The sequence below is a fragment of the Macrosteles quadrilineatus genome, unplaced genomic scaffold, assembly GCF_028750875.1.
Source record: "Macrosteles quadrilineatus isolate MER2022 unplaced genomic scaffold, UCM_ALF_1.0 Scaffold_8__2_contigs__length_117827958, whole genome shotgun sequence".
In the NCBI taxonomy this organism is placed as follows: Eukaryota; Metazoa; Arthropoda; class Insecta; order Hemiptera; family Cicadellidae; genus Macrosteles; species Macrosteles quadrilineatus.
This window is the reverse complement of record NW_026542601.1, coordinates 60,545,269-60,565,165: the sequence shown is the minus strand read 5'-3', so window position 1 is coordinate 60,565,165 and position 19,897 is coordinate 60,545,269. Positions and strand designations below refer to the sequence as shown.

Here is a 19,897-nt window from a genome sequence, read left to right as displayed (position 1 = left end):
AATAGTTACTGTATGTCCAAAAATAGCCACTTAAATAAAATCTACCACAAATAAAAAAATAAATCAAGGTTAAAAATGTTAAAATGTTTTATATTTGAACTAGTAATTAAAAAAACAAACTGGTAATGTTTGAGAGGATTATGGAGAGTTGTATTTAAAATAAATAAATTACCAATGTGGTCACATAAATAAACAAAAATAAATTTCCTTGAAGATTATTAGCCTGTAAATAATAATCTCAAACAGCTTCATAATTAAAAATAGAACACAGACCGTAAAAACTGCAAAACATTATACACTTAGAATATAAGAACTATGTGAGCTTATTTAGTTACCGGCAGTAAAAAATTAATGGCTTGATGACATTCCTAACTTCCTAAACCTAAAACCTTCCTATACTATATGCGTATTTTGCTTGGTTGAGTAATTTTACCATAAAAAACAGAATATGAAATTACTATTAGCTAGGTTCGTGGTATTGTAATGTTAAAAAAAATTATGAAATATGGTTTTGTATAACAACTTAATTCCACAAATCTCATTTATAGTTTGGTTTTGTAAAACTGGAGACTGGCTAAAGTATTGTAATTTAAACTTTAAAAGAATATTTATTTGATTGTTAAATTAATAGGTATTTTTTACTCATATGTAGTTCACTTAAATCTAGTCAAAGACTTAACTATAAATATTCGTTAAGTAACTATCATCTTGTTTGATTGTACAGTTAGGCTATAAAATAATATTTATCAAAAGAACTATTTTCCAATTATTCACTGAAAACATATCTGAATCTTATTAAGGTTATTTTCTAACCAATTGTTACCAAAACAATTTAATAAATTAAAACTTTGGTTCAATTCAAATGTTATTATTTCTTGGGACTAAAGTACCTAATTTGGGTTATTAAACTTATTCTTCTTGTTCATATAAATAATTGCAACTTTATTTAAGCTTTAACAGTCATTTCTACAAATTTTACATGAGGTAGTTTTTGTAATAGGTATAGTAGCTTACTGAATTTGTTGCCTTTTTAGTGTTAATGCTATTTTTTGATTGATTTTTGTTGTTATTTTAGTAAATCAATTCATTTATTAAACACTATTAATGGTATATAGTTTGAATGTTTTTGGGATTGTTTGTCTGTAACTATTTTCATTCATATATTTACACATATTAGTAATTTCCTTTGTTAATCATTTTAAAGTGTTGATTGTTTATATATTTTGCTCTACTGGTTCAGATAAAGTTATCTGTGATATATTGTTAACTTTGTATAACTAATTGTTCCTTTGAATAAAACCATATTACAAATTTATTTACTTATATTTGAACTAACCTCTCGTTTTTTGTGACACAACTATAAATATTTTTCAAACTAGAAAAGTATCATTGTTGATCCAGTGAGAGATTTTTAGTGAATATTAACTTAACTTCCAAACTGCATCAACCTCCACCCTCAATGAATAATTCTCAATTAAAAAAAAGAGCGATTTGGAAAATAGTTATTTGTGCAACTAGTGAGAAAAGTGAGCAATTGACTCACTCGAGAGTAACCCTTACTCACGAGCCGTAGGCGAGTGAGGAATGGTTTCTCGAGTGAGGCAAATGCACTTTGAACTCGAGTTGCACATTATAATTTTCCTACAGTTACCATAAAACAAATAAATTGGTGAAGAAACATAACCTATTTTTACACAGAAGTGATCTTTATTATAACATTTGATGTGAAGTGACAAATACAACAGTACAACAGCTGACCAGCTGATTTACAGCCAGTGCTGCCAACGTATTTCGGGCGCATACGACGTTGCCTGTATGTTACGCGCTCACTATTTCGTGCCTTCACGTTGCAAATCTGGAGTGAGACAAAGCAATTAGAGGGAGACAATGTTAACATTGTCTCACTGATGAGCGAATTGGCCACTTTGCTTTCTCAAATCAGTGAGAGAACATGTACATTGTTAGGTAACTGTAGGAAAAAGACAATGTTGTAAGGAGTTTTCTTTTATATTGTAACAACAAGATAACCAATAATTAAATTCAAGAGCATACAAAAATATCATAGTTGAGGCAATGTTAGTTTTTTTATTTAGGCCTAACTTTTACATTATTTTATTTAATCAGAAAGTGTTTTCAACATGTCCTATTTCCTGTGAGGATGATTTTTATTGAAGTCTCGGATAGGTGGATCATAGCTGGAAAAAAACACATAGGATTTAGGAACTCTAAAATAAAATAAACCCCCCCCCCCCACCACAAAAAAATGGTTGAGCTTGGTGGGTGTGGCTTGTATTGACCTTGGTCTCTAATCTGTATTGGACCTATGATTCCGAATGATAATCTATATTAAGTGTCTCTAAAGTAAACAGAGTGTTTTAGTAATCTAAACTTGCCTGTCAGATGTGTTGACATAGTGAGATGTGGATAGGACAGTGTTGGAGCCCTTTAGCCGCAGTCTAGTCTCGTAGGCTAGTCTAGCCTCCAACTCTTGGATGTAAAGCTCTTGTTTCTTTCTAGAAAAAGGTTAGAAACACTATAAATATCAGTTTTTCATGACTGAGACCTCTTGTCAGTATGATTGATTTTAGTGACACAGGATTAAACCTTACACTACTAACATGCAATTTGTTCTATAGCAGGTTGAAGTGTATAGCAGTAGAAACTATACCGATCTTAAAGTTATGGCCATTTATCAATCAATGGCGCTATCATCTGTCAATAATGATATTAGGTAAGACTTGGAGTTGGGACACTCCCTTACAATTAACGTTAAATATGTTGTTGATGTTGTAAAACATTAATATAACATCAACAGTGTTTTCAGCAAAAAGCTAGTTAACCATAATAAGTAGTACCAGTTAGTAGTTCCTTTACTGATGGGGAAATACACATGTAATTGTCAAGTAGGAACCGTCTTTATATTTAAAATTTTATACACACACCATATGGTACCTCAGGCAGTAAGAAATTATTGGTAATATGGTATTTAATATCTTGATAAATGTTTCATTTATCTACATCTCACTTCTCAGACTGGACGCTGAGCAGCTGCTGTGTGTGGTTATGTCTCTCAGTGACCAATGCACTTTTGGTCTCTCGTAATTGTACTGTCAGATTATCCAGTTTATCCTAAAACACCATTGTATCCATCACTTACATAATCTACTAGGTTTGGTCTACATCCTACAGTGCTTGACTTCAAAATAACAAGTAGAACCTTACTTGTTCGTAACTTACATAGCATAGCCATAAAACATGTGACATTGTCAAAGAATTACTAAGTCTGAACTATTGAGATTAGAGTAATTACAATATGATCTATAGAGAATCGATTACAGTTTCAACTTGTTATAAACATGTGATATGTATTTATTTTGAACTTTTTACAGCTGCAGTAAAATTATGAATCATTATGTATTTTTTTCACATTGCTAAGTACTAACGATGACACATAAACTAGATAAAAAGTGTAAATAATGGAGAACTGCTAAGTTGGGAGTGAGTTTTCTTTGAAATTTTTTACTTTACAATTATAACCCATAGTACCAAATTGTATGAGCATACAAAGATGACTGAGAAATTTCCCCTTATTATTGATTTCAAATATTAACTCTCTACAGTGCCCAGTCAATTTTATGAGGAAATACTTGATACTATTTTGCTTTTTGGGGCCGGTGTGACATCTGAAACTTATTGTGCATACTATTTTGCTTAATACTATTCATTACTTTGCATGTTGATTTTCCTGAGAAATACTAGTTGAAAATATTGATTGGATACCTGCAGAGAGCGAATGTGTTTGTGTTGATCTTTGATTATAGACTCATTGTCTTTAATACGATGAAGAAGCATTTCCCTCTCACGAGAATTCTGCTCTTCCGAAATAGCTTTGTCTCTTTGCAGGGACTTGAGCTAAACCAAGAAAAGTTGTTTTATTCCTTTATGAGCTAAGTAAAACCTTTAACTGAACTGATTTTTGTAATTGATTGCAGTATCCAAAAGTTAAAAGACATTTATTTTTGTCTCTGCTGTTTTACAGTTTATAAATTATCTGGTATGAACATAGTTTTTTAAAATTTTCTATAAACTATTTTTATAATAGGCCTATAATTATTTTGAAATCAACAGTTCAAAAAGATTGATTACGAAAGATATATACGAGTTTATTAAAGTTATAAAAACAATCTAGTAAGACATATTTTAAATAAATTAATCCCTTGAATTTCATTTTGTTAAATAAATATGTATATATTGCTGTGATCGTTTTTTTCTATTGAAATTTAAAGACATTGTAGTCAAATGAATCACTAACATTCTTTTTCTAAAAACTCCATCTTCATAAAGCCCTTGGCCAAGTTTGAACAAATAAAGCAACTGACATATGAATTTTTTATTTCCAAAACACTGTTGTACCAAAACCATCTAAGCAACATTTGATTGTGTCATTTGAAAGGGTGACATACTTCCTGGTGCACTGCTCGTTCCGCATGACAGTGCATGTGGTTGGACAGTTTATCCTCCAAATCCTCTCTGTCTCGATACAACAGTTCAATAGTTTTCTTCATTTCATGCAATATATCCTTCAGTTCCTCTAGTCTGTCTTCTGTTTCATCCTGAAAACAATTTTGAAATATGTAGGAATAAGATTTAGGAAAAATTCAAGAGAAACTACGACTCTGGCAATGGTTTACCCAAATTTCAATTTTGCCTGGCTAACTGTCTTGTTCTATCCTTTCTTTAATGTCTTTTGTAAGTTTGATATCAGCATGGACCATCATACGTCATGTATGCCTAGTAATCAAAACTTGGTGGACACTTGATGGTTTGATCCTGAGAAAAGTGTATAGCTTTTTTATGGTTTAAAAATCTAAACTGGACCCAGTTGGCCTTGATCGTTGGGCTAATGGTCCTGACTAATGAAACAGCAGATCTTAGTACCAAAGCTACACAAGGCATCACAATCCATTCAATGAGCATAAACCCTTTAAGAAGTGAAATGCTTTTGAAGAATTGTCAGACTGGAATTTTACCGCCGAAATGAGCTTTGCTCAGCCGACGCTAGGATCACTCGTCCGGCAGCCGTGCTACTCTTTCTCTCTCTCTCTCTCTCTCTCTCTCTCTCACTCAGCCAGCTGACTTGGCCGTGCTACTCGCAATAGTAGCACCTTCGCTACCTAGTGGCCGCCGTGGGAAACTATCCAAAATTAAAATATTCCCAGGCTGAATTTTTAACAAAGGCATTGCGCTTCTCAAAGGGTGAATAATTGTGTTAAAATATGCTCCATCTCAATGATTGATAGCTGATGTTAAGGGAATATAGTCATAAACTTTCTTTTTAAAGAGGTTGGACTGCTTCTTTCAATCTAGCATTTGCCCGCTCCCATGGGCTTGGAACATATCCTGCAAAGCAAACACAATGGGTGAGCCATTCCAATACAAGAATTAACTGTGATGGCGGACTCCAAACCTTGCCGCCGCTGTGTTACAGTCTGCTGCGCTACCAACTGACACACCAAGTGACCAAACTCACTATAGATAGAGTCTCAATCAGTTGGTTTTGAACCAGTGTTTTTTTCAAAAAGTGTTCATTGACATTTTTTTTCTATAATATGTTTGTCTTTTTAGAAAGGTCATCTAATAATTTGTTACTTCAGTTGTGTGTTTCCTGGCAATGCTTGGTTTTTTATGCTCTACATTCCTTTTCACCTGTAAATCCTGCTCATGAATCTTGTGTTTTACTAATATGTGATGGAAAATGTCTCCCATAATCCTTTAAACAACAAATCTATACTGCTATCAAGTATAATGTTCATTAGTCATTCCTAATTCACTGTGAAAATGTGTAAACTTGTTGTTACTGAAATTCGTCTTAAAGCACAAAAGGGTATTCATTAATTAAAATTTCCCCGGCTACCTGGCTTCTCTGTAGCTTCAGAATGGTGTGCCCTCGTTGCTCTAGTCTTTGTTCCAGTTCCTCCTGATTCCTCTTGGACTCCACCATCACCCTAACAGCGTGTCTCATCTTGCTGTATAACTCCTCGTGGTCCTTCTGCAGCTGTTCCTTCGTCCTCTGACTCTCCACTAGAATCCTCTCCATATACTTCCTGTTCTCTAGCAGTTCTCGGACTTTCGACTGCAACTGTTCAATGTCCCTGAAATGAAGCAATGTGAAAAAATAAAAGAAAAAGTGGTGATACTCTTATACACTCTACAATTCTTCCTTAGTAAGATATGTGGAGGACAACTTTTCAATAGTTGTGTTTGTGGCCTTTGGGTTGATTTTGAAAAAAAAATTTTGGGCACACACATTTCTTAGCTTCACAAAGTTTCAACCATAATAAGGCCATTTATCATTACAGTAGTGAAATAAACTGTTAGCAAGCCAGCAAAGCTTGCTAACAGTTAATTTAAAAAAGGACTGTCCAATTTATTAATTCATGTATTAAAATATCAGGAAAATCTCACTATTTTATTCGATGTTATTATACATATCGATCTTTTTGTGTGAACAACATTTATTTGTAAAACTCTACAAACAAATGAAAATGAGGAATTACATTTTTTTTATTAATGCATACCTGGAACTTAGACTGCTTTTATCTGAATGAGGTGTTGATGCTTCCACTTTTCCCTGAAGTATATTTTTCAAGTCAACTAGTTCTTTGTCTAGCTTCTTTAATTTTCGTTCAGTATCCTTTCTTTTTCTAAAACAAGTCAAAATCCATGTTAATACAAAGTAAAATATCTTATCTGTAGTTAAATATGTATTTAGTTTAATGTTTCATAGCCTATTATAAAAAATACTTTTTAATTAAAGCTATTTTTGAGCCATTTCCATAATTTTGGTAAAATAGGTTGTTTTACTGATCAGCCCTGAGAACTATTTTTACTTTTGTTTACAAGATTATCTATGATCATATAGTTTGAAATGTCATGTTGTATATGTTATATACTATTCTAGAGTCTAAAATATGGTTTTACAATTTAAATATTCAAATGTTATAAATCATTGACTTCTACAAAATAAGACAATGTTTTTCTATCGCTTTCTTTGATATGAACTTGTCATGGAAAAAGTAATCTTCTAAAGTACTGTAGGCCTACTTACTGTACAAAAATACTAAAGTTATGGAGGTTATAATTTAGTTTGCTCAAGCAAGGCAAATTAAATAGCAAACTAACCATATTTCCTAGTTTAATTTAAAAATAAAACTAATAATAATTTTATCGTCTCAAAACTTACTGAGTTTCCTTAGCTAAATCCTCAGCTGCTTGAACATTGGTTCTATTTTTTTCCATGTCCTCTAAGTAGTTAAGCTTACTTCGAACTTCCTCGTTTTCCTTTTTGGAACTATCCAAAAGTATTTTATACGTATTCAAAGCTTCCTCGGCTGACGCTTTGTTTTTCTTTTCTTGTTCGAATACGTTTACTACCTCCTGAAGCTGCATGTCCTTTATCCGTATGTGATTTTCAAACTCATACAACCTCTCTGCTGTAAATTGCATTTCAGTCTGCATTGCCTTCAACTGTGCCTCTGATATCTTCTTTGTTTCCTCAAGAGCTTGGTTAGTGTCTCTTAACATATCTTCTATCTCCCCAATCCTGTTGGTTTTCATCTGGCATTCTTCTATGAGATTTTTGAAAAATCTATCCCTAGGAATGGTTTTCTTACTGAGAAGCATCATTTTGTTGTAAAAATCTCTTTGTTCTCTGACCACACTGTCTCGTTTCTTCTCAAAATCCAAGAAAACATCTTTTAGCTCATTAAACTGTTGTCTCCTTTGTTGCAGTTCGTTTTGTACTTTCTCAAAGTCTCGTAGAGCACAGTCGCCTTGTGACCGTAAGGTTTCCAGATAATTCTCCTGTAAAAGTCTTCTGTTTTTAGTACAGAGCACCCTTGTTAATCTGAACTAATTTGAGACTAGATTAGTCGGATGAAATAAAATAAAAAATAAAAAAACAAGGAGTGAAGAAAAGCAGTGATATTCGAAGAATTAAGAAAAGTTGGTAGTAATAAGGATTTACTGTACATGCCAAAAATATCCCTAGTACCCAAGCACTTGTTCCCTACATAATTAGGAAATAAATACTAAAAAAAACATCATTCATGATTACCATGATTCATGATTATCATAAATTACATCTGGAATAAATTTCAAAATGTAGCAATAGTTATATCCTATTACATGACATTGCTAGGCCGTAAGTGATTTGTATCTTTCAAACCCACACTACATCTTACAATCAACACTAATGTGGTAAAAGTAACAATGATTTACAATTATCTCAATATGACTCATAATCACCTTGTCTTGCAAGCTGGCTCTCAGATCCTCTATTATCCACTGATCATGTTGGTACATGATTTGACAAAAGATGTCTCCGTCTATGCTCAACAACTCTTCCTCCTTCATCGCCTCTAGTTTGGCCACCTTGAAACATGGCAGTATCATACAAATTACTAGTTTTTTTCCAAAGCTACTACAACAGGGACACAGTGTTCTGCGTAATTGCATTGATTTTAATATAATACACTATTCTATATGTGTTAACCAATTTAAAAGACAGAAGGCTAATAATTACTAGCCAGTATCGCCCCTTGCATTCATAGTAGAAAAACTACTTTTGTTAACACCTTTTTATGAGTATTGAACCAGTTTAAAACTTTGAGGTGCCAAAAATATTGCACTAACATTTAATTGTACCTACATAAAATAATATTTCCATTGTGATGAGTAAGAGTCACTTTAAAAGTTTACTAATGCATTCGAGCATATCTGCATTCGAGCAAATTGAGACGGTAATTACAAGTGTTCATTGCTACACTATACATTGTTTTCAGTCTTATTATGTAGCTGACTATCTTATTAAGTATAAAGTCAAGTCCTTTTGTTTATTTCAAACACTCTACAGTATTTTTTAGCTTCTTTAATTTCTAATCCAACCAATAGTGACCTGACTCTTCAGTGCCATGACTTCCTGGGTTTCTCGCACCAGTCGTCGCTCAGCCACAATACTCTGTTCGCGAGCCTTGGTCACGTCTCTCTCTAGGGCTACCAACCTCTCTTGCAGACTCTTGTTAGCATCTGATAGGACTGAGCTCTCTTTTTTACACTCCTTAAATCAAAAACACCATTCCGGTTAAAACTGCCTTATCTGCCAAGGGACCAAAAACCCTTGAAAATAACCATTTTCGATTTACATTAAATCTTCCTCTTATCCATTATTCCGTGCATTCAACAAAAATGTTTTTACATTTTTGTATCTATTGCCGAGGAAATATATTATGTGTGTGTGAATCAGTGTTTGCAAAACTTTATGACTTTGGAATGAAGAATAAAACGACGTTCACCTGAATAAGATTTCAAAAGCGGTTGCCTTTTCAAGGATTTGGATCACCAAAGTTTAGTCAAACAAAATTATACTTACAGGATCCTCAGATGAAATGCTACACTAGAATTTGAATCATTGGTTTTATCAGTGTCATTATAGTGATTTGTAACACCGCAAAACAGAAGTGATTACCATTCTGGATATAATGTATAACATGTTAAGGCGGCTTCAGACATGCGCCATTCGCCAAGCACTGAACACCGACTCGCCAAATTGCGAGTAGTGTGGATATGTGTTTGTCTATTTGGCAAGCAGCAAACATTCGTGCTCGTGTTTTATCGTTCATTGTTGGTATTTTTGCACACATCAAAGTGAACGAATATTTTTGCTATTCCCAAAACGAACAGTTGCTTGGAAAACAACACATATGTGTAGACGTCTACTCGTTAATTGGCGAATAGCACGACATCTAGTAAAATATTTTGTGCTTTGCGGATGGCGTATGTCTGAAGCGGGCTTTACATCATAATATTCCAATCATCTTTACTCAGTAAATTATAGTCCTGCATTCTTTTGTAGATTTTCTCGTATGTTTTTTTTGCCTAATTTGATTCAACATTTGACAATGGTTTAATGTATCCAAAGTCTATACTGTGACTAAATAGCATGTCTTCTGTCAGCTTCCTACTGACTTTCACACAGTTAAAATAATTATTGATAACTTACTCACCCAGTGCATTATGCTCACCGTACCCAACAAAACACTTGCTAGTTTTGTTCGTAAATCGTTAAACCGTGAGTTATTTACTTGGTTATTTATTACCAATACCGCAAATCCTTTTCATCTTACCTCCAACTGGGCAACAAAGTTTGAAGACCTTTCCAGAGCTTTGCTCAGCTGTTCGTTAGTTAAAGTTTGATTTTCACACAAAACAGCCATTTTATTCGCGTGGTCCTGTTCTAGTTTTGTTATTTTTGATTTGTATGAGGCTTGAATATCTTTCACGTGTTGTTTGCTGCTTTCCAAACTGTTTTGCAACTCTCTCATATCATCCTAACACAAAGAGAAAATATTTGTGTAGTTAATACTATGAGCTTTGATCCAGTGATGCTTTGGTGAATAGTTGTAATTTATTTATTGTTAACTTTCATAGTTTATATTGATTTGTTGCTAATTGTTAATTGTGATGTTTTATCTGTTAGCCTTACAAGTGCATTGTACTCTTACCTTTTATACTGCACTTTGATGTATTTCTTTTGTTCTTTGACGTTGTCTATAGCAATGTAAATTGATAAATGACAATAAATGGATTCTTATTCTAATTCTTACTACTAATTTTAACAATGTTAGTGTTGTATATTTACTACTAGGTTTCAACTACAGGGAATATAATTAAAATGGTTCTACCTCTTTGGTGCAACAAATTTTTAAAACGTGATCCATAGGTTAAAATGACTTTTGCCAGTCAGACAAGTTTAATAAATCATCCCAGTTCAAATTGATTTATTACACTTCATTTCTGTATTCCATATCTCATAATTAGGCTAATTGTAGAATGGACTCGAATACATTGTTTAACTTTGTCACTAGGACTGAAAATGTCTTTATCCAGACCATTTATTAAAAACCTAATGATAAAGGACCCTAATCTAAAGCAGTTAAATCATACTCATCAAGAGTAACATGGTGTAACACATACTTTTCTAAGCCATTTTAATATCCCACGTTAAAATCCTGTATGTGTGAAATCAATATTAAGCTTACTAATCTGTGGCTTAGCCAGTGGGGGAGGGCCCAATAAATAAATGGTGTACAGATTGGGTGGAAGTTGACGGCATTATATGCCTACTCCATTCACAAAATTTAGACGGTTTGAGGGAAAGTTCCCCCACCACTTGTTTTTGCTCAATGTATATGTTGCAGCTGATTGACGTTTTGGCAAACCTCAGCTGTTCTATAAATATTTAAAAATATAGAAGGTTTGTGTAAAATAAAAATTTAAAAAATACTTACTTCTAATTTTTTAATGAGGTAAGTCTTTTCCTCCAAACTTTTACTTAGCTTATGATTAGCTTCCTTTTCAATGGATAGTTCAAGTCCCAGTTTATCTATTTTACTTTTGAACAATGCCTCCGTATCTTTTAACGTTTTCTTTCCTGCTTCTAAAGCCTCCTGGAGTTTTCTAACTTTTGACTGGAAAAAATATTTGAAGACAATTACAAATTAAAAAGTAAGATAGATTAAACAAATTGCTAAATAAATCTTTTAAGTGTACAAAAGTCTATTTTCTTAATTGTGTTGCAATCATAAAAGTTGCTGTGGAAAAATTATTAAAGAGTTTCAATTTCTTTCTGGTAGACTTTTGATTTACCTGCTACAAAAGGTTGATTTTCCTGAATTTATAACACAATCCAATTCAACGCTTGCAAGAAAAAGTAAGAACATATGATAAGCCTTTGTACTTACACCTCTTCATCACGCAAGCGACGAATATATAGTCAAAATTGTAAGTGGTCTGTAAATCAAGGGAAATATGTTTACTCCTAATGTGACCACGGTTGTCAAAGTAAAGTTAAAGACGATTTATTGTTTTATTAAAAAATACTTCCATTAAATATTATTAATATACTATAGTTCCTTCATAATATTTAGGCGGTTTTAGCTTTAGGGGAAGAAATCTATCCCCTCCTCTTGACCCTTCCCTTTAAAATATGGCTCAACCGCTGAAAAAGCATTAAGTGTAATATCCTACTACTGTGAAGTAGATTTCTTATTTCTATGTGAAAGCCTGGCAGCCTAAAGATTGTGTTGATGTAAAATAACTTGATCTTTCTTTAAAAAAAATCACAAAGGTGCCAAAATGGACAACATTTTTTAAACAGCATATTTTAAGTCTAGAATATTTATATCAGAATAAAAAAAGCAAAATTAAAACTCAACGTCTCGTTCAACTACACTGTATTCGAGTCTAGCTGCAGTTGGCCCATACAGATGGGATATCTGCTTCAGAATCCAACGGTTATGTAATAGATTAATTTTCTGAGCTTATAGAGGGGGTAGGAGACTATTTATTTATAACTAAAGTAAAGTACCTGTAACTGTGCACTATCTTCCTCTTCATGATTTACTTTATTAGTTTGCACGTCAAGTTTCCGTTTCAGACTCAAAATCTTTTCTTCTTTATCTAGTTTTTCTTTTTTCACAGTGATCAGTTCACTTTTCAATGTTTGCCTACAAGAAAACCATTATTGACAACATAGTTTGCTAGCTTAACGTAAATGTGTGAAAAGTTGTGCAAGTTTTTAAAACTCACATGTCAGCTTCAGTCTGTTTCTGAGTCGCCAGCAAATGTTTTCCGAGCTCCATAAGACATTTACGACCGAGGTGTAGAAAGTCAGCTGGGTCCTCTTTTTTAACCTGAAACAATGAAAATTGAAAACAGAATACTCAAAACATGAACACACATGAGAACATGAGAAATATTTTATATTATATTGACTACGTTTTATGATTTGCTTTTTTATAAAACATGAAATAGTGCTAAGTGCGCATTACATATTTCTGATTGGTTTGTAACACTGTCTCTTGATATTGTTCGTCATTGAAGTTTTATTTGAAAAAGATTTTATGCTTCCCTTTTCTTATAGCCAATGTATATAATTTTAACAAGCCATTAGCTTAGCGATAGCGTATTAGTGCAAGCTAATGAAACATTTGATCACTTTATGAAGCAGAACTTCCAGAGAACACATTTTAAAATTTCCCCTCTGAGTTAGGATACACTCCTCATCTACTACCAATAAGAAGTTTGAAGTGAGGCTCTTATACTAACAATACAGTATTGTGCTCATGTTAATATCCTAATCATAAATTTTAAATATTTTATTTATATTTTTTAGATACAGTAATTTATTCATTCTGGTATTTTCAGATAATTTTATCTAGTAGATAAATCCATCATCCAATTCAATTCATTTAGTTCATTGTACCATTGACTATTTGTACTTCCATCTAAATAATATTTAACTTGATACATGTTATTTTGAGATGCTTACGCTTACACTTAAACATGAACTGATGATCTCAGGAATCTTTGAACTTCCACTCAAATGTCTCTTTATTTTCTCCAAATCATCCAACAGCAGATTTCCTTCCTCTAAACAACTCTTTACTAATTTTTCTTTTCTTTCAAGTTCTTCATTTAGATGTGACTTTTGATTCTCTATAAAAATAACCTTTAAAATAATTATTATTTAATTTCTTGCAGTTCCAATAAAATAACATTAAATGAAATGTTTTTTCATTTGGAATAAACTTGAATGAGTTTGCGAACCAGCAGATCGGACTACGGGAACAGGGTTTTATAGGGAAGATTTATGGGATAAAAATAATTGGGTTTTCCCATTTTTGGCCCTCACAACATAAACTTTCCCAACCTTCTAAAGCATTTTGAAGAGCGTAAAAAAGAATAATTTACTATATTAAAGTATTATTTTACTATTAACTACGGAGAAAATTCAAAAATATTGTAAATTTAAAATTCCTATGTTATTTTTATGGAAATTAAACCACATAAAATAAACGTATACGAGTGGAAATTTACAGGATCTGTGGATCTTTGTGAATTGCACCACAACCCACGCATTACACTGCTTTTTTACTCATCCTAACTGTATGTGAGTTTACAAAAGATGTCTTAAGATGAGAAGTTGACTAGATAAAAATTGGTAGGGTCTATAATAAAATTAAAGAAAAAACCAATCACAAGGACTGAAAGAGTTAAGATTAACTCACCACAAGAAGGTAGAGCACATTCCCTGTGTTCTGGTGGGTCAGTTCCCATGTCTAACATGAGAGGTCTCTCTGGCAGCAAGTCACACAGGTCAGTGCCTCTGTCGGTGACACTGACCACTTCCAGGAAGGATTTGTGTGGACCAATCCTCCTCTGCTCTGTGTTCTGTCCATTACTATACTCTGCATAAGGTTCGCCCTGTTGATGAAATTAAGTTCTCATATAAAGCAATACATGTTATCATACACAAACTACCACATAGTATACAAACTTTGTCGTATCATTGACTTCTGGATACTGAAAGACATCCCATATATATGAACTAGTAGGTATAGTGAGCCAATCCCAGAGTGTTCTATAGTCTGAGATTTCGTTTTCTCCCTTAGGCCTATTATTTGTTACGCTGGTAGTGGTAGTCGTGACATAACAGATCCTAGAGTTAATGCAACTATAGTTCTTTCAGTTTGGCTGGATTAAAAAGCAACAGGAATTAACACTCTTTGTTGCTGGCTTAATTAATCTAATTTAATTTGCAAATTCTAAAACTAGCGAGAAATAAAAAAATGTGAATGTTATGTATAGTTCTATGTTATGGTCTATATAGCTTACTATACTATCAAATTAACGCCAGCGGTGGTTCCAAGAGGGGGTCTAAAGAGGCCAAAGCCCCCCCCCCCTTGGACCTTGGAAATATAAATATAATCATGCATTTTGTCATACACCTGCACTGGGGGATTTAGACACAGTCCTAGATATTTAAAATGGCTTTAAAAGTCACCAATCTGCTTTAAAAATAAAAAAATCTTTGGGAGAGAGCCCCCAAAGCTCTTTCCTGGTATCAGACCGCAGTGGGGTTTTGGTCAGACACCCCCGTTAGCCAGGTTAGCCCCCCCCTTGACAAGATCCTAAAACCGCTACTGTTGAACACCATGTCAAATACAAAAAGATGATCTGTATCTTCATTATCAGTAATTTGTTTTCAACTCAGTAGTAAAATCAGAGAGCAGAACAAAGATAACATATGTGTATAAGGTTTCCTCTATGGCTCTGTCTCATGAACTGATACTAGCACCACATCAAACAAAATGGAATGTCTGTTGAAATAAAATAAAATAAAATAGAATACTCATAGAATTGAGACTAATTATTTTCAAACTTAACTTAATGTAGACTTAAACTTGACTCAATCATGGTTTGCTATGATAAATTGTTTATTTCTTACTGTCTATGATGAGAGTAATTGGTCTAGATTGACTGAACCAATAACCTTTTTCTGAGAGTGTTTGTTGGATTCTGATTGCTATTGTTAACAGATTTACTGACATTGACATTAAGTGTGCACTTAAATTTGGTCTACTGAGAATTCATTTGTAGTAGGATCTTTTAGGTATTACCTGCATAAATTGACGGCTAAGTGTGTTTGCAGGACCTTCGATGAACATGAGGTTGTATCGAGAGTCCGATTTTGAACAAACCTCTTGGTCTTCAAAATCAGCTACAAAGAGACAAACTACTGTACTCGTCAGATAGTTGTGTTTTAAAATAAATGTTGGGAAACCAGGTGTACAAGGAAGTGTAGCCTACTCTGCTTCCCTAGACTGTCAAAAGGTTTTGCCTGAAATTAGTCCTTGATTGTATGGCTTTTAATAAAGTGATCCTGGCCACAGAAACAGCCGATCTTTGCCAGTAATAAAGCTATAGATAAACGCACTTCATTCATCACTAGACTTGTCTTGAATTTATATTCACTTTAAAATACACTCCTATATTGTGTTGTTTGCTGTCAGAAAAATCATGGCCAAGCTATTATTCAGAAGTAACTAACAGAATATTTCAATTTCCGAATTTATATGATGACTTTGAAATGAACGAATGGGGTTGAAAAGTTGGCCACACACAATAATATATGTCAGGAATATTAAATATGTGACTTTATGTAATTTAACTAATCCAAAAAACACCTAAGTATGTGTTTTAAAATGTATATTGAAGGTACAAGATATTGTATGGTAGTTGTATAACCTTTCTATGATTCAATGAATTATATTTTACCATGGTACAAAGCTTCGTCCCTGTCATCCTCAACGAACACCGTCTCTCTTGGATCAGAGTGTGGTTGAGGCTCAAACCTGAAATCAAATATTTAGAATTTTTTATTCCCGTACAATAATATTTCAGTAATGTATTCGACAAATATGTGTTGAAACTTAAGATAATCAATACCATAGAATTAAAAAAAAATCAATGATAGGTTAATTTTTATCAGAAAGAAACATAACTGCTTACCTTCGTAGAAATGGGTTTCTAGCACCATTAATCAATTTTGGCTTTTTTGATGAAAATATTTTTGATAAAAAGTTGAAAGAAGGTTTATCTTCATGTGTTTTGTACTGGTCTGATCTGAAACATGATTACAGATTTATGCACGTAATAAAACATAATTATAAGAGAAAAAATCTGTCCTATATGATTTTTTCTTCCAATCACTATTGAGTTTTATTAATGCAATATTATCAGCCTCATCTATTGAGGTTCATAAACACCCACTGAATTTTGTAAATAGGTACCGTAATTAAAATCTGAATGCATGAATAGTACTTGTTTTGATTACCGAGGTCATAAAACAATTAAATATTTTCAAAATAAAACTAGTTTGATTACTAAACGAAAACTTCAGCTAATTATTTATTTGCGATTTTAAATGTGACAGAAATAAACACAAGAGAAAATTTGCCAAGTGGGTATGCAATAAATTTTAGTAAGTTGGTCACATACCGATTACTAAAGTAAATTTAAGTAGATACATATGTTTTATTGATTAATTCATATCGATATATTAACTAGGCCTACTTACTCAGTGTATTCATATGCATTCGCATCTCCTATTTCATTTTGCTTAAACTTTGTAAACATCGCTGATGTGGTCAATCCTGGCAAAACATGTCAAACAACTAAGTTTAAAATCTAAAATCAGAGATGGAAATTTTATAAAACTGACTAACTAATCTCCACATAATTTACTGATAAATCAATCAAAGGAGTGGTACAACTATATATTTTTTTTAATGTCATATTTCTTACACTTGCAAAGTATTAAATATACAAAAAATATTACAAAACCGTATTTACTCTTCTAAATAAAAAAAAAAATAAACTGACTAAAAGTCTCAATAGGTTGGAAACCTACCTGATGAAATGCAGATTCAGGTTAATTAATGCAGGTTAATCCTACCTCTTTTTTCACAAAAAAAAAAAAATACCGAAATATTAACAATTAAATATAGGAGAGAATAAATAAATAGTTTGGGTTGTAGTTAATTTAATATTAAAGTGCAAAAATAAGAAAGCAAAGATTAATTTTGTTAGAAATAGGTTATCACAATTTTTAAAGTTTATTCATAATTGTTTACTAACACTGATTTAAATAAACAAAATTTGTTTGTTTATGTACAAACAGTTGATATTTCAAATTTAATCTTCTTAGTACATGCTCAGGCTAAGATGCAGACCTAAAAATGTACTCAAGAGAAAAAATACTTAAGACTTTGTTTGATCATTGGTTGTTTTATAATCATTCACTGCCTTAACAGTTTTATCTTCCACCCAAACAAACCGAATAAGCTCAATCCACACCCAAAAAAAGATCAAACAACTGGTCTCTTAAACTAGTTCTATCAACCAACCTGTTACAAATTACCATCATTGACTTAAACATTTTACAAGTGGATTTCTCATCCCATTGGAAAATCTAAAGCTTGATTTCAGTAAATTTGCTTCATGCCACTTACAATATTAAAGGTTCCAATGTCATTTAATTTATTCATTTCCATTTAGTTATTTTTCACTACACCATACAAAAAATTAAATCCGTTGAAACAACACTCAAATACTCTGTGTAATTTATTTGATCTATATTACAGATACAAAAGGGTTAGCTGAATTTATTTCTCTCTCTTTATTCTGAATCGAACATTCCATTCAAGGAATATCTAATTGAGAATTCATTTTTAGAAAAGTTTTAATAATGCATTTTAAAGACAAAAGTTTGGTATTGAAGATTTTTCATTGCATTCAGGCACAAATTGTATATTGTTGTCACGTCACCTGCGGAAAAAGTAGTCAAATGGAGTTGCAGTGTATAGGCTCCTGAGCTTCGTGTGTGATAAATTGCCTGCTCGTATTATCTCCAACCAGCCACAAGTTTGTCATATATTGAGTCTAACCTTCTGTAAGAAATGTAATAAATATGGGAGTACAATTTTTTATATGAAAATATTGACTTTTACTTTATGGATCAGACATCTCATCTCAACTTTTTATTAAATAACCGGTATCAGCAATCTGACACACATTTTCTCTCATTAGTTGAATAAACCATGCAGAGAGTTATCTGTAAAAATGTTATTTTCTCCTTATTTTTGTTACTACGATAGTTTATGTGTCACAAGATGATATTGGGTACAATAAGCTGTCCTTTCAGTTTGGTTTGGTCAAAAAGTTGATACAGTCAGTCAAGTGAAATTAGTAACTTTATATTGAGGGCAATCTGAGTTCAATAATTCAACTACGTCCATTTTCATTTTATACAATAAATTGGTTACAACTTTAATATGGAAATGGAATGGAAGGTCTAGTTATGTTTATTGACAAATATTAAATTACATTAACACTAGTAGAATAGTTTTCCTACCCTTTTTAATCTCCATTTTTTATCTCCCTTTTACTTGCTGGTAATAATTGTAAAATAAATCAATCGATGAATTGTTCTAGAGGTCGTTAAGTGGTTGAAAACTCAACCAAAAATATGTAATGTACATACTTCTATTTCCCCCACACGCTGTAAATAAAACATGTGATTGGAATTTCTTTCATTTGTTTTGATTTTCTGTTTATGTTTCATTGTTATTTCGTCACGGGCATGGCAACCCATAAGCCCCATGCATTTTTTTTAAGTTTTAAGTTAATTTACTATGTTTATTTTTTAGCCTGTGTTAATTTATAAAGGTATTCTGCACATCAACAGGCAAATATCTTTCTAACAGCATTCGTAGATTTTCCCTGCGATGCATAGGAGCTGATAAAAACGGTTTTAGAAACATACTTGCCTAGATAAATTCTATTCAAGAGCTAGACAACAATGGTATTCCAACACCATGTGTGTTAAAAGCCCTGCAGCTATAAAACACAACTGTGACAGCTGTATAATAGAAACGTCACTAAAATTTCAACTCTATATCTGCATAAAGTTTACAAAAGTTGTCATGTGACCAAAGATAAACACAATCACCTCAAGTCTACCAGCTGGTTTGATTGGTTGTAGGGGGGTGTGTGGGGGGGATGAAGCTGGTTGCTTAGCAACAGAGAGTGTTGTCTAATGCAACTCACATGTATAGCACTCCACACTGGATGACCACACTCGAATTCATCCTTTTTATCGCTCTTCATTCACGCATTATTTTGGAATCTTTGCACTCAAACAATATGATGCACTGAACCACCTCAATTTCATAGCAACCAGCTGGTTATCCAGTTAGAGACTTAATTCTCTCAAAAGTTGTACATACTTTCAATGAGGATATATCCTCGCCTTACTTACAATTGATCATACAGTATTTTAATTTGATTTGTATTGCATTTTAAATGTATATTAACCATGAGTTAATATTTTTGTTAAAATGCTTATTCTGTTGATAAGTGCTTTATGTTTACTTTCAAATACTGTACTATACCAATTAAAGATTGTAATTAACCGTAATTAAGAACAGTTGTC

The 19,897-nt window shown here is 32.6% G+C and overlaps 1 protein-coding gene across 1 annotated transcript; it reads right to left on the bottom strand.

Moving 5' to 3' along the window:
• Positions 1-2,052: 2,052 nt before the first annotated feature.
• Positions 2,053-19,572, bottom strand: LOC129000415 (uncharacterized). Its single transcript, XM_054427379.1, has 20 exons — positions 19,415-19,572; positions 16,414-16,527; positions 16,180-16,256; positions 15,522-15,622; positions 14,130-14,325; positions 13,391-13,557; positions 12,649-12,752; positions 12,428-12,566; positions 11,349-11,528; positions 10,185-10,388; positions 8,957-9,118; positions 8,308-8,433; positions 7,244-7,863; positions 6,579-6,704; positions 5,915-6,152; positions 4,464-4,613; positions 3,781-3,912; positions 3,026-3,129; positions 2,394-2,513; positions 2,053-2,195 (listed from the first exon to the last, which is right to left on the bottom strand). Exons 1-20 carry the CDS (start codon positions 19,570-19,572, stop codon positions 2,144-2,146), a joined length of 3,270 nt encoding a protein of 1,089 aa, XP_054283354.1. The 3' UTR covers positions 2,053-2,143.
• Positions 19,573-19,897: the final 325 nt, after the last annotated feature.